This window comes from Pseudophryne corroboree, chromosome 10, assembly GCF_028390025.1.
Source record: "Pseudophryne corroboree isolate aPseCor3 chromosome 10, aPseCor3.hap2, whole genome shotgun sequence".
Taxonomy (NCBI): Eukaryota; Metazoa; Chordata; class Amphibia; order Anura; family Myobatrachidae; genus Pseudophryne; species Pseudophryne corroboree.
In genome coordinates, this window is record NC_086453.1 from 312,716,063 (window position 1) to 312,741,611 (window position 25,549).

General features: G+C 45.6%; 1 protein-coding gene across 1 annotated transcript; it reads right to left on the reverse strand.

The window, feature by feature from the left end:
• Window positions 1–74: 74 nt before the first annotated feature.
• On the reverse strand, window positions 75–25,454 carry CENATAC (centrosomal AT-AC splicing factor). The gene is made up of 11 exons (XM_063943483.1): window positions 25,173–25,454; window positions 24,062–24,228; window positions 18,402–18,500; window positions 17,363–17,429; window positions 15,184–15,246; window positions 7,069–7,133; window positions 3,795–3,906; window positions 3,253–3,283; window positions 2,185–2,274; window positions 1,535–1,667; window positions 75–328 (listed from the first exon to the last, which is right to left on the reverse strand). Exons 1-11 carry the CDS (start codon window positions 25,290–25,292, stop codon window positions 262–264), a joined length of 1,014 nt encoding a protein of 337 aa, XP_063799553.1. The 5' UTR covers window positions 25,293–25,454; the 3' UTR covers window positions 75–261.
• Between the last annotated feature and the right edge of the window lie 95 nt (window positions 25,455–25,549).

The following is a 25,549-nucleotide window of genomic DNA, read 5'->3' on the forward strand; positions in this document are numbered from 1 at the left end:
ACAATATGTTGAAGACTTTGCTCGTAGTAAGGAAATTATTTAAAAATAAAAAAAAAATCAGATCAGGAAACAAACTCATTTAACAGTTTATTAAAGTAGATAACGTCAGGTTTTGGCCTTTAAAGTGCAAGTCTGTATATTTTACGGAAAGAAAACTGTATTTGCAAAACATGCATCAAATAGTTACATATAATAAATATGCAAAAAAAGGAAAAAAAAAAACAATAATGTCCCTCCAAATCTGGGAGCTTGTGCTGCAATTTACATTTTATTTTCTGTCTTCCTTCTCTTTGCACCCGAGTCTCCTGCCTCACTTCTGTACTGATGCCTGCAAAACAGAGAGACTGCATAAGTCTGCATAGCCGTAGTATTAATGGGCTGATTACCTGCATTCAGGGGCGCCAGAATGTTCAGGTTTGGGGGGGGGGGGGGATACATATTGGCGCTCCCCCCAATCCCCATAACCAGTGTACGGGAGCGCTTACCTCCGATACCCGTGGTGACTTGTCCTTTAAAAGGTCTGCTGCCGCACAGCCGCAGTGTGCTATGCTGTGCGGTGTCCAAGCCGGCTCTTCACTGATGCATTACTGGGAGGAGGCGTGGCCACGCTGAGCCTGCCAGCTTGGACGGCACACAACATAGCACGCCGCGACAGCAGACGTTTTAAAGTACAAGTCACCGCGGGTATCGGAGGTAATTCTGTCATATTGACCCCCCCCCCGTTCCAACGCCACTGCCTGCATTTCTCATACCAGTAAGTGGATGTGATATATTGTACCAAACTCATCTGACCGTTTGTTATTACATGTGCAGTGTTAAATGCTCCTCATTCCATGTCAGTGCATCTGACACTCCATAGGAACATACATAAATCTCAGCAGGGGTGCAGGGTAAATGCAAGGAAGGGATGCGGTCAGCATCCCAGCAGCCGGAACACCGACCGTTGAGATCACGAAGGTAAGTGTTGCGGTGATGTTTATGGTCTGGGGGGCGGGGGCTAGCCGTGATCGCCATGACCTAACATGTCAAAGGGACATTACATGTGGACCTACAGCAGGCATTCCCAACCACGTTCCTCACGGCACACCAACAGTGCAGGTTTTAGTGATATCCAGGCTGCAGCACAGATGGTTAAATCTGAATAACTGAGCTACTAATTAAGTCACCTGTGCTGAAGCCTGGATATCACTAAAACCTGCACTGTTAGTGTGCCTTGGGACCGTGGTTGGGAATGCCTAACCTACAGGAACAGCAGCATATAGTATTGCAGCTCAGCCAGTGCCAATGTTAGACATACAGAGCCGATCTATAATTATATAAATATGTGTTCTTTTTTTTGGCCGCACTATGAAAAACGGGACTAGAAAAACAAAAACAAAAATCTTTGAGATGGAAGAGTAAGCTTCTTCTTTTTTTTAAAGTATTAATGACAATATGCGCACACGTACACAATATAATGGAGACTGGGAAATACAGCACTCTTCTGAGCCAGACAAAACAAGAAGGACATAAGTGCAGCTATCCCCATACTCACCGGGATTGCCACCTCCTTCCACTGTTCCACACCCTACCGAAGGACGGAAGCCAGCCCTCATCTGTTGGGGCACTGTGATCAAAGTTTGCCCCCACTCTGTTGGGAGGAAGCTTTTTCAGCTTCATCTTCTCCTCTGATATAAAACATAAGACGGAGCAGTCAGTCACGGGTGGGGAAAATCCTGATTCTCTAGTCAACGCACCTCTATAGATTTACTCTACGGGAAAGTACAAGATGCCACCATCCAGTTCCACAAGAACTCAACATGCTGCCCCGTGATTTCCACATAGAACAAAACAAGCGAAGTGAACAGAGAGCTGCCCATCGTTTTATAGCGCATGCTGCATTAATGGTACAAGTTTAATAGTCCCTAATTTCCCCGGCCATTCCAGGTTTTAGAATTTAGAGTTTCCCATGAAAATATCAATCTTAGGAATCCAGTATATTATAATGCATAGATTTGTTTTCCTATTATCCGGTCAGTGCACACTGCTGCGCCTACTCTGTATCTGTCGCACAGAATAAAAGCTGTACAGGATGGATTTGGAGGTAACTGGAATGTTGAGTAGTTTTATTAAATCAGACCCATTTACATGCAGTTTACCAACATTAAAAAGGGCATTTTAAAAATACAGCCGTTGTTTGCTTACTGTGCTTTAAAAAGTCCTCGAGAGATGGGCCAATCCCCCGTTGCGTTTCAGTGACCTCTTCATCAGGGACCATCCAGGGAGGGAGGGCACCTGAAACATTCCCAGTTGCCAATGACAAATCTTAAATCACTGCACAGTGCGCATTACAATGCATTACATAGGCATATCACACTTTCGGAGATTTTGCATATAGCAGGGATGGGGAAACTTTGGCCCTCCCAACTATTGCTGAACTACACATACCAGCAAGACCTGCTACAGTTTTGCTATTTGGCCATGCTAAAACTGTTGCAGGGCATGCTGGGAGGTGTAGTTCAACAACAGCTGGAGGGCCAAACGTTCCCCCATCCCTGGCGTATAGCTTCCATAGACTATCACCAATAAAGCGTCTGCCATCTGCAGTCATCACAAGAAAAGCCAGCTTGTGCCAACATCCCTTAGTGGTGTGCCTATGCAGCCTGTTGAACATTGGCATAGTAGAATACAATACAATGTGTTATGTATGGGGGGAGTGGGGATAATTCACTTCAGTTCAATTTGCATGAAACATCTGTTTAGTAGTTTGTCAAACTTTTCCCCATGCATCAACGGCCCCGTGTCCCCGATCTGCCGGCACCCGCCAACCTAGCCCCAGCGATGAGCGACAATCCATTGGGGAAACTAAACATGTTGGGGATGGGGAAACTACACCAATTTCCAGCTGATGTATGCCTGTAACTGTAAACGGGAAGGGGGGGGGGGGGATGCAGCAAGAGGTGGTGTAGACAGGCCAAACACTATCCAACCACACAGTGGCTGCCATCCAGAACCAGTTCTGCTGACAATCCCTAAACACAGTACAGAATATCTCGCACAGACTGGAAGGCAGAAGACGATGGGCTCTTCAGTATAATCAAGACATTCTGCCCCGATGCAGCTTGTAGGCTAATGACACGAACAGTGCCACACAATACAGAAGCCATCAGTGTATTCATCAGGAAACCATCTATCACCTTCCAGGGAATGGATATAGCACAGACCTAGATAATTACTTCCAATGGCTGGAGCTCTAGAGACATTTGTTCTCACCTGTGTGGATGTTACCGTTGTTAGACATCACCTAAGGGAGACAATGGCAAACATTATACCAGCTAGATAAGGAACTTCTAGTAGTAGTATACACCCATCTGCTAAGAAGTCCAACATGATAATTGTTTTTTATACTGAGGGATGTAAAAACACATTGGGCGGTATCCTATTAGGTGCAGTGATTTTCTGCACGGTAATGATGAATAATACTACCCGTTATCGGGCGATAACACATGGAATCCATGATAACTTTGCAGACCCATGTGTTACTGTCTGATAACGGGTTTCCCGGGGCTGGTTATTGGGGCACGTAAAGCAAAATCCCCAATAAGTGCGGGCTACAGGCTAATAGAATAGCCCCGGGGGAACCCATCAGCGGCAGTAACTCACCGCAGCCAATAGGATTCCGCCCATTGTATTTAGTTAGCTGACTAAGTGAATAGATATACACCTAAGACAGGACAGTCATATCTTGTCAGCTTCACATGTTTTACACAATCAGGGAACAGGAGGGACCTTAGAATTTGGAGCAATAAGATTACCTGGTGACCAATAAATGTGAGAAGTGGATCTGATCCCACGGGTTGGTTTGCACGTGGTAGGGTCTGTCCGTTGCTGGGACCGGCGTTCTCCATGTCTAAACCTGGCGTCATTCTGGTAAGAAACAGTCCTTAATAAACACTTGTAGTACTGCGACTTTAGTGCACATGGTTTCCTCTCTGTTATCACAAAATGGAGATAAGATGGTTCGGTAAACCCACTTCTCTCTGAAGCAGAGGAACGCCGACATACTCTATGAAGCCAGCTCACTGTCACTACTTACCAAGGGGGTTATTCAGGTTTGTTAGCAAACCAAAAAAATGACACTAATGGGCAAAACCATGAGAACTGCAGGTGGGGCAGATGTAACATGTGCAGAGAGAGTTAGATATAGGTGGGTTATATTGTTTCTGTGCAGGGTACATACTGGCTGCTTTATTTTCACACTGCAATTCAGATTTCAATTGAAACACACCCCACCCAAATCTAACTCTCTCTGCACATGTTACACCTGCCGTGCACATGGTTTTACCCATGAGTGTGCTTTTTTTGGTTTGCTAACCAACCTGAATAAGGCCCCAAGTTGCGTACACAGGAGAATAAAGGCACATGCAAGGGACTTGGAGCAAAAGAGCCGTAATACTGTATTACCACCACAATTCATGTACCCATCCTTCAGGTATTCTCACCTCAGGATAGGGCAATCCACCTAAAACAAGTTGCTGGGAATAGCGGAATTGCCAGATCCTACTAGAGATAAAAGCATTTGCCAGTAAGATAAGGAACCCCCCACCTCTAACCATTTGGAACTGTAAGACCTACAAGGATGGACATCCCCCATTTAGTGAATCACATGCTTTAATGGACAAATAAAGCCGTCTTCGTATATAAGATAACACACGCAAGCAATATAATCTCAATACAAATATACAATGCTAAGACAGGTACCAGTAACCAATTTTAAAATACTAGGTGAAGGTGCGTCCACAGGACAGGTGAAGGTGCGTCCTCAGGACAGGTGAAGGTGCGTCCTCAGGACAGGTGAAGGTGCGTCCTCAGGACACAGGACAGGTGAAGGTGCGTCCTCAGGTGTGTTCTTACTTTTTTCACATTGCATTACGTCTTCTAGCCCAAGGGTTGGCAACATTTGTTTTTTTTTTGGAATCCCCAAGGTTTAGTATGACACGATACTGGGATCCTCAACTATAGGCGTTCCCCAAAAGAATGTATTACATAACCAACAATTAGAGAACGGTGTTACCAAGTTGTACACGTCTGTACAGTAACATAACTATAATGTACCCCTAAGCATGGCCTATGAGGAAGGAATACAGAGGCAATATGGAGAGGATGGGACTTATTTACGTATAAGCTCCAACCTCAGCTCTGTGACAGCTCTTGAGATGGGGAGACGTTTCCGCCTTCTTGACTCGGTGCTAGCAATATCCACCAAGTGAAGTGGCGAAGGCTCTAATTACACCGCTCGTCATAGTAACTGCCAGCACAGAGCAAAACCCAGGACCATAACGCAACCAGTGCAAGAGGGGAGTACACAAATTAAAGGGGGGGCATGGATGATTGGAAAGCATCATTCTTATTGTTACCAGTAGGTCACTAAATCTAGGATCTAACTGCAGCTACGTGTTGGCCATCCACTTATTCTTGCAGGAGAAATACATTTCAGTGAAAACTCCGATAACTTTGTGACATGTTCCCTAGATGTGTTTTCTTCTGTAAAACTTCCTTTGCCTATGATCAGCAGAATAGTGGGGACCCAGACCTTACAGAGCACTGTAATTTACAGATACCGGTGCTTGGAGAATCCACACCGGGAGTCGGACATACTCTCTGGGTGGCAGGACACAAGTCTTACCATTGTACTACTCAATGCCAAGCAACACATCCACTGGCATACAGACGGCAGAAGGCTTTACATCAAATCTATGCATGTGTATATGTCACAATGCTACAACTTGCTGTCTATTAGGACAACGCTGCCGTAAGGGTCTAATACTACTATTAATATAGTTATGTCCTGCTGGCGCCAACAGTCGTGTCAGCTAGGATACAACAGAAAAGGGAAGATTGTACTATAGCTCATTTTATGGAATATCTCGTCTCATTCAGTTCACCCACTTGGAACATGGCATAAATAATTAAAATGAAAACAATGGAAAATTACAAAAAAAAATAAAAAAAAAAATCTTAAAACCAAACTACAATTCTAAAACAATACCCATTTTACACATAAACCCTGGCTTTAACTCGGCTCGGAGCCGGAACACTGAGCACAGGTTGAAGCCAGGACTTGCCCCCCTTTTACACAAGGGTGAAGGACCTAGGCTATTCCTGGGTTGTCACTGTTCACAGTGGACCTGGATCTTCCAGTGACTAGGGTCTTCTGACTTACGGGTTAATTTACTAAAGCTTCTAAAAATGAAGAGTGGTGATGTTGTCCATTACAACCAATCAGATTCTGTCTATCATTTTCTAGGATGCAGTAGAGACAGGATAGACAGAATCTGATTGGTTGCTATAGGCATCATCAACACCTAAATTTTTAGAAGCTTTAGTAAATTCACCCCTTAAAGTGGACAACATTACTGTGCCCGCCAATCAGCCCCTTTTAGGCATGGCCCGGGTAACGCTGTTCACACTACATCCGGCCCAAGTTGGTCCCAGGAATAACCTAGGGGCCGATGTATTAACCTGTAGAAGGCATAAGGAAGTGATAAACCAGTGATATGTGCAAGGTGATAAAGGCCCCAGCCAATCAGCTCCAATATGTAAATTAACAGTTAGGATCTGATTGGCTGCTGCCTTTATCACCTTGCACATATCACTGGTTTATCACTTCCTTATGCCTTCTCCAGGTTAATACATCTGCCCCCTAGTACCGATCAGGTTTGCAGACCCAGGACACCTGAACCGGGTCAGGTCTGTTCACGCATAGCAGTGGCCCGGTTCTAGCTGCAAGCCCCGGCAAAAACCCAGGTCCAAAGGCTGTGTGTGAAAGGGGTATTAGCCACTGCTTTAAGGCACAGAGATTTAAGGGGACGGTACATCAGCAGAATATCATGGCAATTCTCCTGATGGCTGGGTCGGGAGATTGGGGAATTCCAACATTTTGGAAATTCTCGATGCACAGACTCCAACCAACCGGCTGATGTATGGTCCTCTTTAGCCAACTTCACATTGAAGATCAGACACTGTAGGTGTCATTGTACAGAGTATATAAACAAGTGCGACTTGAGGAAGAGAATAATGTCTCCTTACCCAAATGGCTCTCGTTCAGTGCTGCTCCAGGGCTCCTCTTCCTCTCCCGTAGGCTGTGTCACAGGCTGGGTGCAATTCAGGAATTATTAACAATTTTCTCAATTATTTTGCTTATGGTTCTCAGAGGGCCACTGCCTTACGTGGGAAATACATGAGCCCTGTCCGGACTCTAAAAATACTATGAGATTTGTACTGATCTTTGTCAGATAACGGACTCAAGACAGGGAATAAGGTAGGAAGCAGCGGCAGACAGAAGAGGAGGGACTGTTCAAGACAAATCGAGGAGCTGAACTAGCAACTCTTCCCACTCCATTCTCTACTTAGTGGGTTCTATTAACCAAACACGTCTCTCCTATCTATTAGTGACTGTCTATATTCACATATACTGTGTGTTGCTCCAGCAACACACAATAATAGAGTACAGAACCACATTTTCAGCTGATGATTAAACAAGTGAATTTTAAGTACTGTGTATTCATTTCTGCACAAAATATAACACATTATTGTTCATCAGCAGCTAGTGATAATTGGGGCGGTGTCAGGCAATAATACATAATGGTTAATCAGAGATTAGGGATAACCATAAAACAAACAGGAGGAAATGACAGCCCTCCAGAGCACATCAGCTCCTGAGAGGCCCAGGCAAGGCAATGGCAGCTGTTGCTATACAGCCATGGCAACTATCCAAATGAGTTGGAAACGTGGAATCGACATTCACCATGATATATGAGGTAAACCTCGTCGACAAGCCGGTGTCTGCAATTTGGGATCAACATAGAACTGTTGATCCCATATCTACTTCCCATCCAATCAAATGTGAGCATGTGTTACTCTGACAGTATATGGTTTAAATCAGTGGTTCTCAAACTCGGTCCTCAGGACCCCACACGGTTCACGTTTTCCAGGTCACCCAGCAGCTGCACTGTGTATCACCAACTGTCACTTTTTAAAATCTACAGGTGACCTGCAAAACATGGACCGTGTGGGGTCCTGAGGACCGAGTTTGAGAACCTGTGGTCTAAATAACTGCAGACGACCCACAGAAGGGACCTGGACGTTCTACTAGGTAGGGTGAGGGAATTATATCAAATCTGCTCAAAATGTAGACACGTCCCCCAGTGAAATCTGACTTCATTAAAGGACAACTAAGCGTTACATGCAAACGTATGTATATAGAAGCCTGTTACAGTGGTGTCTATGTATCAGGAATATCGGTCAGACTGCACATCATTGGGACGCCTGTCCTTCTAGGGCATTTGTGCTTTCTATTAGACAGTCTGTTAGATGGGCATTAGCTAGTAATAATATAGATTAGCAGCAATAGGGCCAGAGCCCTTTTTTTCATATATATATTTAACTTAGAATGTATGTTCAAACTGGATAAAAGAAACTTGCATTATCGGTTTAATAACTCTTACATATAAATTACATATTACATGGGCATAGGATTTAACACATTTGTGTAACAAGGTGTCTCAAAAAGGATACTGGGAATCTGAAGACAATTTAAATAGAACTATCGTGATGGCCAACGCTAGGGTTATATAGTGGCAGCTTATGTACACTCTTAGGTGGGTATCCAATTAGCCGTGACTACGCGATCCGGGCTAATGTTATCGCACCTATCTCCCGAAAAATTGTGTTATTGCAGCCTGCACGCTTCCATTTATCACACCTATTCCAAAACGGCAATAACGGGATTTGCTAAATAAATCTAACCAACAAAAGCGGAGATAAGAATAGGAGAAAGTGGGGAAATCTGCCTGTACCCCTAAAACAGCCAAACTAACATAGGAAAACAGTATAGAAGTCTGTCAGTGGCCATAATAAAACTATTTGGTGTCATTAAATTGGGTCAAATGGCTGTTACATTAAAAAAAAAAAAGGGGTAAAATAGAAAGCTTTTTTTTTCAGCAAAATCAGTGCTCTCATTAAATTTGGGGAACATAAAAATTGGTATGAGTGTATATTTAGGTCATTCTAGGGTACTGTAAAAAAATAAATGTGGAAACGGACCGATTACTCCCACCTGCAAGTCTAAAGCACTCCAATATACCTGTCCCATACCTTGTACCCCAATTTCCAACATTTATCATTACATCATTCTTAAATTAAAAACTTCCAAGTACCTAATGAGTCATTCAGGGGGGTGTCCCAGGGGTTCAGAACCAAATCCTGACATTTTTAGCTTAAAATAAGAATTTACTTACCGATAATTCTATTTCTCGTAGTCCGTAGTGGATGCTGGGGACTCCGTCAGGACCATGGGGAATAGCGGGCTCCGCAGGAGACAGGGCACATCTAAAAAAGCTTTTAGGTCACATGGTGTGTACTGGCTCCTCCCCCTATGACCCTCCTCCAAGCCTCAGTTAGGTACTGTGCCCGGACGAGCGTACACAATAAGGAAGGATCTTGAATCCCGGGTAAGACTCATACCAGCCACACCAATCACACCGTACAACTTGTGATCTGAACCCAGTTAACAGTATGATAACAAAACGAAGTAGCCTCCGAAAAGATGGCTCACAACAATAGTAATAACCCGATTTTTGTAACAATAACTATGTACAAGCATTGCAGACAATCCGCACTTGGGATGGGCGCCCAGCATCCACTACGGACTACGAGAAATAGAATTATCGGTAAGTAAATTCTTATTTTCTCTAACGTCCTAGTGGATGCTGGGGACTCCGTCAGGACCATGGGGATTATACCAAAGCTCCCAAACGGGCGGGAGAGTGCGGATGACTCTGCAGCACCGAATGAGAGAACTCCAGGTCCTCCTTAGCCAGAGTATCAAAATTTGTAAAATTTTACAAACGTGTTCTCCCCCGACCACGTAGCTGCTCGGCAAAGTTGTAATGCCGAGACTCCTCGGGCAGCCGCCCAGGATGAGCCCACCTTCCTTGTGGAATGGGCATCTACATATTTCGTCTGTGGCAGGCCTGCCACAGAATGTGCAAGCTGAATTGTACTACAAATCCAGCGTGCAATAGACTGCTTAGAAGCATGAGCACCCAGCTTGTTGGGTGTATACAGTATAAACAGCAAGTCAGACTTTCTGACTCCAGCCGTCCTAACTATATATTTATATATATATATATATATATTTTTAGGGCCCTGACCACGTCTAGTAACTTGGAGTCCTCCAAGTCCCTAGTAGCCGCAGGCACCACAAGAGGTTGTTTCAGGTGAAAACGCTGACACCCCTTTATGAAGAAACTGGAGACGAGTCCCAGTTCTGTCCTGTTCAAATGGAAAATTTTAATATGGGCTTTTGTAAGACAAAGCCGCCCATTCTGACAATCGCCTGGCCGAGGCCAGGGCTAACAACATGGTCACTTCCCATGTGAGATATTTGTCAACAGCATGGTCACTTTCCATGTGAGATATTTCAAATCCACAGATTTGAGCGGTTCAAACCAATATGATTTTAAGAAATCCCAACACTATGTTGAGATCTCACGGTGCCCCTAGGGGCACAAAAAAGCTGTATATGCAATACATCCTTCACAATCTGGACTTCAGGAACTGAAGTCAATTCTTTCTGGAAGAAAATCTACAGGGCCGAAATTTAAATGTTAATGAACCCCAATTTGAGGTCCAAAACACTCCTGTTTTCAGGAAGTGTAGAAATCGACCTAGTTGAATTTCCGTCGTGGAGCCTTCCTGGCCTCACCCACGCAACATATTTTCACCACATGTGGTGATGACGTTGTGCGGTCACCTCCTTCCTGGCTTTGACCAGGGTAGGTATGACCTCTTATGGAATGCCTTTTCCCCTCAGGATCCGGCATTCAACCGCCATGCCGTCAAACGCAGCCGCGGTAAGTCTTGGAATAGACATGGTACTTGCTGAATCAAGTCCCTTCTTAGCTCCCCAGGCCCTTAGTCCTCTGTGAGCATTTCTTGAAGTTCCGGGTACCAAGTCCCTCTTGGCCAATCCGGAGCCACTAGTATAGTTCATACTCCTCTATGTCTTATAATTCTCAATACCCTGGTTATGAGAAACAGAGGAGGGAACACATACACAGACTGGTACACCCACGGTGTTACCAGAACATCCACAGCTATCGCCTGAAGGTCTCATGACCTGGCAGAATACCTGTCCCGTTTTTTGTTCGGGCGGGACGCCATCATGTCCACCTTTGGTCTTTGCCAACGGTCCACAATCATGTTGAAAAACTTCCCTATGAAGTTTCCACTCTCCCGGGTGGAGGTCATGCCTGCTGAGGAAGTCTGCTTCCCAGTCGTCCACTCCCGGAAAGAACACTGCTGACAGTGCTATCACATGATTTTCCGCCTAGCGAAAAATCCTTGCAGTTTTCACTGCCCTCCTGCTTCTTGTGCCGCCCTTCTGTTTACGTGGGCGACTGCCGTGATGTTATCCCACTGGATCAATACCGGCTGACCTTGAAGCAGAGGTCTAGCTAAGTTTAGAGCATTATAAAATTGCTCTAAGCTTATTTATGCGGAGAGAATTCTCCAGACTTAATCACACTTCCCTGGAAATTTTTTCCCTGTGTGACTGTTCCCCAGCCTCTCAGGCTGGCCTCCGTGGTCACCGGCATCCAATCCTGAATGCCGAATCTGCGGCCCTCTAGAAGATGAGCACTCTGTAATCACCACAGGAGAGACACCCTTTTCCTTGGATATAGGGTTATCCGCTGATGCATCTGAGGATGCGATCCGGACCATTTGTCCAGCAGATCCCACTGAAGAGTTCTTGCGGGAAATCTGCCGAATGGAATTGCTTCGTAATAAGCCACCATTTTTACCAGGACTCTTGTGCAATGATGCACTGACACTTTTCCTGGTTTTAGGAGGATCCCGATTAGCTCGGATAACTCCCTGGTTTTCTCCACTGGGAGAAACACGTTTTTCTGGACTGTGTCCAGAATCTTCCCTAGGAACAGTAGACGTGTCGTCGGAAAAAGCTGCGATTTTGGAATATTTAGAATCCACTCGTGCTGTCGTAGAACTACTTAAGATAGTGCTACTCCGACCTCCAACTGTTCTCTGGACCTTGCCCTTATCAGGAAAGCGTCCATGTTTCTTTTAAGAAAAATCATCATTCCGGCCATTACCTTGGTAAAGACCCGGGGCGCCGTGGACAATCCAAACGGCAGCGTCTGAACTGATAGTGACAGTTCTGTACCAGGAACCTGAAGTACCCTTGGTGAGAAGGGCAAATTTGGACCTGTAGGTAAACGTCCCTGATATCCAGTGACATCATATCGTCCCCTTCTTCCTGGTTCGCTATCACTGCTCCGAGTGACTCCATCTTGATTTGAACGCTTGTATGTAAGTGTTCAAATATTTCAGATCTCACCGAGCCGGTTGGCTTCAGTACCACAATATAGTGTGGAATACTACCCCCTTCCTTGTTGTAAGAAGGGTACTTTGATTATCACCTGCTGGGAATACAGCCTGTGAATTGTGTGAGGGGGAGACGTCTCGAATTTCCAATGTACACCTGGGATATTACATGTAGGATCCCGGAGTTCCCTTGCGAGTGTTGCTGAAACTCTTGAGATGACCCCCTACCGCACCTGAGTCCGCTTGTACGGCCCCAGCGTTATGCTGCGGACTTGGCAGAAGCCGTGAGGAGCTTCTGTTCCTGGGAATGAGCTGCTTGCTGCAGTCTTCTTCCCTTTCCTCTCCCCCTGGGCAGATATGACTGGCCTTCGCCCGCCTGCCCGTATGGGGACGAAAGGACTGAGACTGAAAAGACTGTGTCCTTTTCTGCCAATATGTGACTCGGGGTAACAAAAGGTGGATTTTTCAGCTGTTGCCATGGCCACCAGGTCCAATGGACCGCCCCTTTATACGGCAATACTTCCATATGCCGTCTGGAATCTGCCTCACCTGACCACTGTCGTGTCTTCGTCTGGCAGATATGTACATCACATTTACTCTTGATGCCAGAATGCAAATATGCCTCTGCGCATCACACATATATAGAAATGCATCCTTAAAATGCTCTATAGACAATAAAATCCTGTCCCTGTCAAGGGTATCAAAATTTTCAGTCAGGAAATCCGACCAAGCCCCCTCAGCGCTGCACATCCAGGCTGAGGCGATTGCTGGTCGTAGTATAACACCAGTATGTGTGTATATACTGTTATGATATTTTCCAGCTTCCTATCAGCTGGCTCCTTGAGGGCGGCCGTATCTGGAAACGGTAACGCCATGTTTTTTATAAGCGTGTGAGCGCCTTGTCCACCCTAAGGTGTGTTTTCCAACTCGCCCTTACTACTGGCGGGAAAAAGGGTATACCGCCCATAACTTTCTGTCGGAGGAACCCCACGTATCATCACACACTTCATTTAATTTATCTGATTCAGGCAAAACTACAAGTAGTTTATTCCCACCCTACAAAATACCCTTATTTGTGGTACTTGTGGTATCAGAAATACGTAACACCTCCTTCATTGCCCTTAACATGTAACTTGTGGCCCTAAAGGAAAAATACGTTTGTTTCTTCACCGTCGACACTGGGGTCAGTGTCCGTGTCTGTCGACCGACTGAGGTAAATGGGCGTTTTTTCAAGCCCCTGACGGTGTCTGAGACGCCTGGACCGATACTAATTTGTCCGCCGGCTGTCTCATGTCGTCAACCGGCTTGCAGCGTGTTGACATTATCACGTAATTCCATAAGTAAGCCATCCATTCTGGTGTCGACTCCCTAGAGAGTGACATCACCATTACAGGCAATTTTCTCCGTCTCCTCACCAACATTTTCCTCATACATGTCGACACACACGTACCGACCTACAGCACACACATACAGGGAATGCTCTGATAGAGGACAGGACCCACTAGCCCTTTGGGGAGACAGAGGGAGAGTTTGCCAGCACACACCAAAAGCGCCATAATGTATATAACAACCCTAGAAGGTGTTGTTTCTATATATGGGCTCTTAATATATAATTATATCGCCAATTTATGCCCCCCTTCTCTTTAACCCTGTTTCTGTAGTGCAGGGGAGAGTGGGAGCCTTCCTCACCAGCGGAGCTGGTCAGGAAAATGGCGCTGAGTGCTGAGGAGAATAAGCTCCGCCCCTTTCACGGCGGGCTTTTCTCCCGGTTATTAGGAAAACTGGCCTGGGTTAAATACATACATATAGCCTTAATGGCTATATGTGATGTATTTATTTGCCTCTAAGGTAATCTATATTGCTGCCCAGGGCGCCCCCAGCAGCGCCCTGCACCCTCCGTGACCGAGATCAGTGAGCCGTGTAGCAACAATGGCGCACAGCTGCAGTGCTGTGCGCTACCTTCATGAAGACTGAGGAGTCTTCTGCCGCCTGTTTCCGGACCTCCGTTCTGCCGTTCTTCAGCGTCTGTAAGGGGGATCGGCGGCGCGGCTCCGGGACGAACCCCAGGCTGACCTGTGTTCCGACTCCCTCTGGAGCTCAGTGTCCAGTAGCCTAAAACTTCAATCCTCCTGCACGCAGGTGAGTTGCAAGTCTCTCCCCTAAGTCCCTCGTTGCAGTGATCCTGTCGCCAGCAGGAATCACTGATTAGAAACCTAAAAAAAAACTTTTCTAAACAGCTCTTTAAGAGAGCCACCTAGATTGCACCCTCTCGGACGGGCACAAAAACCTAACTTAGGCTTGGAGGAGGGTCATAGGGGGAGGAGCCAGTACACACCATGTGACCTAAAAGCTTTTTTAGATGTGCCCTGTCTCCTGCGGAGCCCGCTATTCCCCATGGTCCTGACGGAGTCCCCAGCATCCACTAGGACGTTAGAGAAATAGGGATTTTGCACTTCTTATCCCCCTGCTCAGAGATGGTGAAGAGAAATCCGCAATAAACCCAATGGAGACTTATCACCGATAATAGGATACAGAATTATCGCAAAACCGCAATATCGCGGCTAACTGTATACCCAACTCAGTATGGTTAACACACACCCTGCATAGTTCATACACACAAATATATGTAGCTGGTTTATGCCTAGACAAGAGACTTATGTAGCTGTAACTAATGTACTGTACCCTCCTCATTATACTAATCTCCTTACCAACACAACAGCTCTCACAATGACAAATGTCACATGACCAAAACTAAATTTCATGTGGATACTGATCTGCGGATCTCTGAAAACAAACCTCTAGGACTGTTTGTAATAGATCCAGCCTGGTCTGTTCAACCTCCCGAATCTGACCAGCAACCTGAGAACGAAAGCAGTCATTTAGGCTTTGCACATGCTACAGCTATACACACAATTCGCAATGATCATTTTGTAACCTCTAAGTTACTAAGGGGTCTATTTACTAAGCCTTGGAATGAGATAAAGTACCAACCAATCAGCTCCTAATGCTGGGCACACACTTAGAGATGTATACCCAGCCGCCGGGGCCCGGCATGCGGCAACTGCATACACCCTTGCAGATGCCGGGTCCGAGTGGGGGAAGGGGGAGGGGCACGTGATACGCTACATTCTGCAGCTTGCAATTACTTGCGACATCCCCCATCGGGCCTGATAGGGAATGTAGCTAGCTACCCGCGGGGGGCACGCATAACATGGGTACACACTAGACAATGTACCCGATATGTCACTCCGATCCACGGGATCACATATCGTCTAGTGTACACCCTGCTTAACGGTCAATCCAGTCCGTAACATTGCAGTTAGGAGCGGATTGGCTGGTACTTTATCTCTATCCAAGGCTTGGTACATAGACCCCAATAGTTGGCCATACAACTTAAGAGTCAACCAACCAATTCACCTGTTGGAACAAAAATTTGGTAATGGATGGGAGCTGATGACAATTGGCTCCCAAACACTGGAAAATGCCTCAACAACTGTTTTTAACCTATTTGTCAGAATGGCCGGTTTTGTCCATTTTCCGACGTTTGGGAGCAAATGGGTCATTGTCATTTGCTCCCATCCACTACCAAATTTTCGTTCCAACCAGCGAGTGAGTGGTTGGTGGGATAGAAAATCTTAAGCTGTACGGCCAGCTCGACAGAAACCTGTGTCAGTGGCAGATAATATGGCTATATTTTTTTTTACAGTACTGAGGGCATTAAATGGGAACACATTTTCCCATTTAAACGCAATGGGTAATTCAGACTTTGACAAGAGAAGCTGGCGCTTGTTTTATATTCCAATGAATCTGGGTAGATGTTCTTGCATATCATTACATTTACCTGAAGGATGATAGTTGTGGTGCATAAACATATGCAATAAAGAGTGTATATTAAACAATGGGGGTAATTCTGAGTTGATCGCAGCAGGAACTTTGTTAGCAGTTGGGCAAAACCATGTGCACTGCAGGGGGGGGGGGGGGGGGGCAGATATAACATGTGTAGAGAGAGTTAGATTTGGGTGGTTATTTTGTTTCTGTGCAGGGTAAATACTGGCTGCTTTATTTTTACACTGCAAATTAGATTGCAGATTGAACACACCACACCCAAATCTACCTCTCTCTGCACATGTTATATCTGCCTCCCCTGCAGTGCACATGGTTTTGCCCATCTGCTAACAAAGATCCTGCTGCGATCAACTCGGAATTACCCCCAATGTCTCACTGGGTGATGAGGCATGATAAAGGTAGTAATATAGGGACCCTTGGTATTCAGTCTATGTAGTTTTAGCCTGCTACTGCTTTCTTCATGCAGATAGGAACGAAAAGCTTGGGCAGGCTGTAACATACCCACATTGATGAAAATGTTAGTAAGCTACTTCTATTTAAATTTCTGAGCTTTCTGGCTTTAGTTTACTATAAACAAATCATTAAGATGCCTCTTTTTTACTCTCTCATACATCCTCATTATTCTTTCAGCTACAACGCTTTAACCGTCTCTCCCAGTATCCCTAGAGCAGCGCTGTATACTAACTTACTGTGTATAAAAGGTGTCTGCTATATACTAACAAATCTACATTTGGGGACAAAATAAGAGCGAAAGCAGCAGGATTACTGTACCTCTATCACAATTACTACTACTACTACTACTAAAATATTTGAAATGCCAGCTACTGGAGACACTATGGGGGAGATTCAAATGTTTGAAAAGTCAGTTGGGAGTCTGTTTTTTCCTATCTAAGAGACAGGAAAAAAAACAGACAACCCAACTGACTTTTCAAACATTTGAATCTCCCCCAATGAGTGACATTGTTATGACACCTCCAGGACCAATCCCTGCTATATGAAGTGTGTTTTTAACAGTTTATGTTAGTTTGGCTACCACCTTATATCCACTTTAAAGTCTTATTTCCGGGACAGAAGAAGTAGCATACAAATCATAGAGGGGCATTTGGTCATCTTACCATCCTGTACCCACCTGTTGAATAAGAACATCTTCTGTTTCTTCGTAGCTTTCAAGTGCTTTGGTTACTGAGGACTTGAACCTATTGGCACAAAAATAGTATAAATGGACAAATACATTTTCAAACAAGACCAAGCAGACCGCAGTTGTGTTAACTAAGAATATCACATTCAAGAACTTAACATTATCTGGAAGACAGAATAGTAAATCTGCCCCTACCTGCAGTCATTTGGTAGATTTAGGCCAAAACACAACTACCTCTGAAAATCCGGTTGCTAGATGACAGCAGATAGGGATTATTGCTAACAGGCAGGAACTGCCATTTATAAAGTATATTGTATGGATTTTTGTTTTTCAGGCAGATAGAGGGAGTAGACCCCACCCGCGATGGATTTCAAGCATTTAACTTGCGTTAAATGGATTAAGAGACGTTCTTACACCCGTGACACTACGCAAAGCACTTGCACACAGTTAAATGAGTAGACATGGGTTCCAATGTCAGACCTACAGAAGGAGCCACGGTTATCTTGGCTTCTCTGCTGCGCCTAGGCACACCATGGTTTATTAGCATAAGACCTTCCTTTATTGTTCTCAGCTGCAGTACAATACAATCATTACAGCAGGGGATTACGTCCGACAGCCCTGGTTCAGTTAATCCTATTAAAGGCCAAGATAAATGTGGCTCCATCTGTATCACCTGCTTTCTATTAGGAAAAAGCTAGTACACTCATGTATGTTAAGGTGTGGTTCTTAAAGCTCGGTGTTAATGTTTACACAAAGATTCAAGTACATGCCAGGTCCTGCTGAAGCTTTGTGTAATGTGCTCCTCTGCACAATTACCGCACAGTTGTGTGTGTTTCAGTAACATTACATACAGACACATCACATGAGGCTCCAATGGGGATTTGAGCTTAAAGCAATCTGTCCCCCAATAGGGCATCTACACAAACTCTGGCATAATACACATAACTGTAGATCTAGGTGTTCCGTGCTGAATTTGTAAAGAACTCTTCCATTCCTCTTTTTCAGTGTGTAAAAAAAAAAAAAAACTTACATTCCAAACTCATCTTCAGTGATCACAAAGTGCGCCTTCAGTTTGCCGTCAGCCTGGTGCGTCCACCAAAACTTGTTCACCGCCTTTATGTGGCTTGGTCTGCCAGATAAATGTACAGAAGATTCATAAGGAGTTCATTCACAATGCCTCAATCAGAGTAACATTTCTCAGAATGTAAGTGTAGGCTTCCATCCAAGAGTTTGGGAGCATAGTTCTAAATATTACACACTAGACCAGGCTTTTTCAACCGGTGTGCCAGGACTGGTTGGTAGGTGTGCAACAGAGTCAAAGACGCACCAAAGTCCCACCAGCCCGCCCGCATCCACACCTTCCCGCCCGCCCGCTGCAGAGTGCTCACAGCACTGTAAGCAAACCCCACCACTGAGGGACATGGTGGAGCACAGATGACGGTAGGGGCCAATATTTGTTATTTTATTTTTCCTGTAGAAAGGAATGTAGCTTATGTGGGGAATAGTGGATTGTAAGTGGGGAGCAATGTTATTGTTTTTTTCAGTGGAGGCCAATGTGTGAGCTTTTTTTTTTTTTTTTTTTACTGTGGGGCAAATGTGTGGTTTTGTTTCCCCGGGGATGACTGATGTTGTGCCTTGGCAATTTTTAAGTATTGTTGGGTGTGCAGAGTTAAAAAAAAAAAAAAAGTAGAGAATCACTGCACTAGACGATATTGTCAATGATGTGCCCGATTCCAGCGGATAAGAACGCCACATTGTTCAACTCATCACGTGTATACGCGCTATGTCGCTGACGATGCACGCTCCCGGCACATCATTAGGGCCAATGTAAGACATCGCTAGCGAGGGGCGTGCGCCCCCGGAGTCTCTCCATCGCTGCCGGCATCGGCACGTGTGTATGCACTTGACAATGTCTGCTTTCCCGTCGCTCGCGATATTGCTGGGTCCACAAAGTTGTAAAGCTCGGTACACACTAAACAATGTGTGTACCCAGTGACATCGCAGGTGTCGGGACCCAGCAGCAAAGGTGGGGAAAATACTGCGATGGTGGGGACCATGTTGCATTCGGCAGCATGACCCTCGCTAGCGATATCTTCCGCCAGCCCTACATGCCAATGCGCGTGTGGACAATGTCATAGTACATATACACTTGATGATTTGAACAATGTGGCTTTCCAATCCGCCGGAATCGGGTACATCATTAACAATATCGTCTAGTATGTGCCCAGCATAATTCATAATAAACAAAGATCTAGAAGGTACAGTTATCTAAAAATACTATGGGGTAGATGTATTAAGCCTCGGAGAGTGATAAAGTGGAGACAGATTAAGTACCAGCCAATCAGATCCTAACTGTCATGTTACAGGCTGTGTTTGAAAAATGACAGTTGGGAGCTGATTGGTTGGTACGTTATCACTCCCCAAAGCTGAGTATATCTCCCCCAATGTATGAGCATTGGATATACACTATACCAGCTTACGCTACACTGTGGGAGTCATTGCTCGGATGACAGGTAGATGTGTGACTCAGGACAGAATATTCTCTCTTTACAGAGGGTAAGTGGTGCATGTAACCAAAGCCTGCCGGACCAATTCCAGATGCCACATAGGAGTCAACAAAAGATGCAAGAGAGTGTTTAATGGGCCCTACACACATGGCCAAGGTGGCAGACGGGCAACCCGGTGGCGGATGGGGGTGGGGGGGAGTGACAGGGGGGGGGAAGACAGGGTGAGTGAAGTTTCTTCACTTCCCCTGTCACCATAGCAGTGCATACTAATATGGACGAGATTGTCCATATTGGCCTGCATGCATAAGTGATCCAGCACCAACGATGAACGAACGCGGGGCCGCACATCGTTCATCGTTGGTGCCTACACACTGAATGAGAACGTTCAGATCGTTTAGTGGTATGATCTAGTGCACAGGTTCTCAAACTCGGTCCTCAGGACCCCACACAGTGCATGTTTTGCAGGTCTCCTCACAGAATCAACAGTGACATAATTAGCTCCACCTGTGGACCTTTTAAATGTGTCAGTGAGTTATTAATACACCTGTGTACCTGCTGGGTTACCTGCAAAACATGCACTGTGTGGGGTCCTGAGGACAGAGTTTGAGAACCACTGATCTAGTGTGTAGGGCCCTTTAGAGCTGGCCATACATCAGGACGATATCTTTCCAACCAGCCAACTAGTTGGCTGGTTGGAAAGATAATCTGGCAGTGTGTGGGAGCAAACGATTATCAGCCGTTTGCTCCCACACGCTGAAAAACGGACAGAAACGGTCTGTCCAACTAGTTGGGAAAATCAAACCTGTTTGATTTTCCCAACCAATCGTTCAGGTGTAGGGGAAACTTTCCCCCCAACTGAACGATAAGTAGGCGGACACTGCCTGCTAGTGTCCGCCTACTGTGCCGGCAGCATGAAAAGCCCCCCTCCCCCCCCCCCCCCCCCAATCACCTGTGACAGCGGGCTGTGCAGTGCGGGGTCTGAAAAAGGGGCGGAGCTATGGCGGCACGAGGGGGCGGGGCTACACGGAATAGAGGGGCGGAGCTACACGGGACCAGACAGTTTTGCAGTGACGGCCAGCCAGACTTGGTAAGTGGAGGGTGAGAGAGAAGTGAGTGTGAGTGTGTGTGTGTGTGTTTGTATATATGTGTGTGTGTGTGTGTGTTTGTATATATATATGTGTGTGTGTGTGTTTGTATATGTGTGTGTGTGTGTTTGTATTTATGTGAAGTGTGTGTGTGTGCAAGGTGGGGTGTGTGTGTCTGTATATATGTGTGAATTGTGTGTGTGTGAGGTATGTCTGTGTGCGCGCTTTATGGACGCCACTGCTAGGGGGGCCATTACATGCAAGGACGCTACTACTATAGGAGGGGCATTACGTATAAGGACGCTACTACTATAGGGGGGGCATTACGTATAAGGAGGCTACTATTGCTGGGGGGGGGGCATTACATATAACGATACTACTGCTGGGGGGGCATTATGTATAAGGACGCTACTATTACTGGGGGGGCATTACCTATAACAATGCTACTACTACTGGGGGGCATTATGTATAAGAACGCTACTACTACATGGGGGCATTACATATAACGATGCTACTACTACTACTGGGGGGGCATTATGTATAAGAACGCTACTACTACAGGGGGGCATTACATATAACGATGCTACTACTACTGGGGGGGCATTATGTATAAGGAGGCTACTAATACTGGGGGGGCATTACATATAAGGACGCTACTACTGGGGGGGCATTATGTATAAGGACTCTTACTACTGGGGGGCATTATGTATAAGGACTCTTACTACTGGGGGGCATTATGTATAAGGACGGTGCTACTACTACTGGGAGGGCATTACATGTAAGGATGCTACTACTACTGGGGGGGCATTATGTATAAGGGCGGTACTACTACTGGGGGAACATTACGTATAAGGATGCTACTACTACAGGGGTGGCATTAGGTATAAGGACGCTGGATCAGATGAGTATAATTATCTTTTATTTTCAGGTACCCGTGGATTCTACTTGGAGAAGAGGACCGACTGCTTCGTGTCAACATAGGTAAGTATGTGTGTGTCGACATGTGTGAAATAAAGTTTTACTGTCACGGTGTGTGTCTCCTGTTTTTATTTGGGTATTTTTTTTCCATTAGAACTGCAGGTACCAGCGGGCCCGTTTTTCTCCCGCATGCTGGTACTTGTGGTTCTCCAAGTACCAGCTTGCGGGGGAGGCTTGCTGGGACTTGTAGTACTACTGGAAAAACAATATTCTTTACCTTTTCTCAAGGCTATCAGCCCCCCATCCGCAGCCTTTGGATGGGGGAAACAGCCTCGGGCTTCACCCCTGGCCCTTGGGTGGCTGGGGGGGGGGGGGACCCCTTGATTGAAGTGGTCCCCACTCCCCCAGGGTACCCCGGCCAGGGGTGACTAGTTGGATATTTAATGCCATGGCCGCAGGGCACTGTATAAAAGTGACCCCCGGCTGTGGCATTATCTGTCCAGCTAGTGGAGCCTGATGCTGGTGTAAAAAATATGGGGGACCCCTACTCTTTTTGTCCCCCGTATTTTTTGCACCAGCACCAGGCGCAGAGCCCGGTGCTGGTTTTAAAAATACAGGGGATCCCCTGTCCGTTTTCCCCCCGGATTTTTAGAACCAGGACCGGCTCGAAGAGCCCGAGGCTGGTTATGCGTTGGAGGGGGGACCCCACGCAAATTTTTTTCGGGTTTTTCCCATTCCATTTAAAAAAAAAAAATATATATATATATATATATATATATATATATATATATATATATATATATATATATATATATATATATATATATATATATATATATATATAATAATAATCTTTTTAAAAATATATAAATAATACTTGTGCCTCCAAAAAAGAGGGCACCAGGCAAGCTGTACATTTTACTACATTGGGAGTGCCGAATATCTACATCTTTTATATATATATATATATATATATATATATATATATATATATAGAAGTCCAAAATGACACAGCGGCACTCGAGGATTTTTTCGTGCAGTAAATGAAGTTATATTTCAAAAGAAATTACAAGTAGCCAACGTTTCGGGGCTTACATGCCCCTTTGTCAAGGTGTATGATCATACACCTTGACAAAGGGGCATGTAAGCCCCGAAACGTTGGCTACTTGTAATTTCTTTTGAAATATAACTTCATTTACTGCACGAAAAAATCCTCGAGTGCCGCTGTGTCATTTTGGACTTCTGTATTATTTCTTCAGAGGGCACCGGGGTAACTTCAAGCCAGTTGGGAGAGTGCCAGACCTATTTGGGATCCATATATATATATCTATATATATATATATATCTATATATATATTTGCCTTGGCAGCCCACCCATGCTGGTATCCATAGTTCAGTATAAAAATAAGTAAATCTAATAAATGTATGGTGGTGAAAGAAAAGCCCAGTTTCACTGAAAAAAAGACACTTCTGCATGTTTTGAAATTAAAAAACAAAACAAAACTGAAGAACTGTAGGCAGGCACTGTCCGCCTACTTCGGTGACATCACAAGTTGGACAGAAGTTGGAAGGTTGGTTGGTCTGATGAAAAGTTGGTTAGATGTGTGGAGCACTGGTAAAAAGTTGGTGAGATGTGTGGGGCACTGTTTTAGTTGAACAGACAAGTTGGATGGTTGGAAGTTTGGAGTGTTGGAGAAAAGTTGGTCTGATGTATGGCTAGCATTAGGGAGAGATTTATCAGATCTTGGAGATAAAGTGAATTTGCTCATAGCAACTAATGATCTTCACCAGCCTGTAACATGACAGCTGGAAGCAGACTGGATGCTATGCACAACTGCTCCACTTTCTCTCTTTACAAGATTTGACAGATCCCCTCAATAGTGCCGACAATACATACTAAGCATTGGAATGGGTTTTTAACAAATAGCCATTAATAGAAAACATTTCCACAGTATACCAGAGACTGACAAACCTGTAGCTCTGTTATTTCAAAGATGGTGAAAAAACAGTAAGCCCAAAGCACAAGCCACAGAATGTCCTTGCTGACAAATACCTGTAATAAGCAGGGTTTTTTAATAGAAATGCCGACTTCACTGAAGTATGTTTAAAAAGCAGGAGGACAGTAAATAAGTATATTAGTATGGCGTGACATTGGCAGCAGCATAAAGCATTAGCTATACCTGTGTAAGTGCTCCAACATCCCCCCATAGAGTACGGTCAGGCTGCCATCACTTGTGTGTCTCTGTACTTCTTCCTCACAACAGTGACACCAGAATTTCCGCTCGTGCTCCTGAGGATCAAACCTTACTATTGTGGCCCCTTTAATCATCTTCCGTGCGGGGGTCACCTGGAACAGACATGGGCGGTATAACACATACACATCATCATGCAGCACAGTATACTGGGTGTGCGGGGTCACCTGGAACAGACATGGGCGGTATAACACATACACATCATCATGCTGCACAGTATACTGGGTGTGCGGGGTCACCTGGAACAGACATGGGCGGTATAACACATACACATCATCATGCTGCACAGTATACTGGGTGTGCGGGGTCACCTGGAACAGACATGGGCGGTATAACACATACACATCATCATGCTGCACAGTATACTGGGTGTGCGGGGTCACCTGGAACAGACATGGGCGGTATAACACATACACATCATCATGCTGCACAGTATACTGGGTGTGCGGGGTCACCTGGAACAGACATGGGCGGTATAACACATACACATCATCATGCTGCACAGTATACTGGGTGTGCGGGGTCACCTGGAACAGACATGGGCGGTATAACACATACACATCATCATGCTGCACAGTATACTGGGTGTGCGGGGTCACCTGGAACAGACATGGGCGGTATAACACATACACATCATCATGCTGCACAGTATACTGGGTGTGCGGGGTCACCTGGAACAGACAGACATCACCGTGCTGTACAGTATACGGGGTGCGTGGGGTCGCCTGGAACAGACATACACATCACCATGGTGCACAGTATTAGGGGTGTGTGGGGTCACCCGGAACAGACATATACATCACCGTGCTGTACAGTATAAGGGGTGTGTGGGGTCACCCGGAACAGACATATACATCACCGTGCTGTACAGTATAAAGGGTGTGTGGGGTCACCTGGAACATTCATGGGTGGTATAAAAAAATACACCCCACCGGGCACAGCGGGTGTGCAGGGGGAGCATGGCATGACTGATTTGGTGCCCTAGACAATAGGTGTGCTGGGTAATGACATGACACTGACTGGTGCGGGTCACACTCACCTTGTCACTGAAGGAACGTAGCACCAAGGCGAGCTGCTCCCGATGTGCCTTCCCATAGGCATGCTTCCTCCTGCCGCAGAAGACGGTTTTCCGACACACTGCGCACAGAAAGGCAACCATCTCCCCCTAGCCGGCGACAGCTTTGCTGCTTCCGCTTCCGGATCTGACTAGGCACGCCCACGCAGCATGTAATTCGTCTACGCAGCATGGGAATACGCCCACTCAGCATGAGATACGCCCACACACCCCAACTGGCTGTCGGTGTCCCCAACTGCGACAGATGTGACTCGACCCGCCGCGGGTGGGTGGGGCGTTGGCAATCGAGTGGCGCAAACCATCGATGGTTTAAGTACCATCAATAGTTAACAACTGCGTTT

Excerpts from the sequence above, each read along its gene's own strand:
- CENATAC (XM_063943483.1), bottom strand. The coding sequence starts at position 25,292 with ATGGTTGCCTTTCTGTGCGCAGTGTGTCGGAAAACCGTCTTCTGCGGC. Across the intron at positions 17,430-18,401 it reads ACTGAAGATGAGTTTGGAAT|GTTCAAGTCCTCAGTAACCA; the intron begins GTAAGTTTTTTT and ends TTGTGCCAATAG. Across the intron at positions 15,247-17,362 it reads AAGATGTTCTTATTCAACAG|GTTGCTGGTCAGATTCGGGA; the intron begins GTGGGTACAGGA and ends TTTCGTTCTCAG.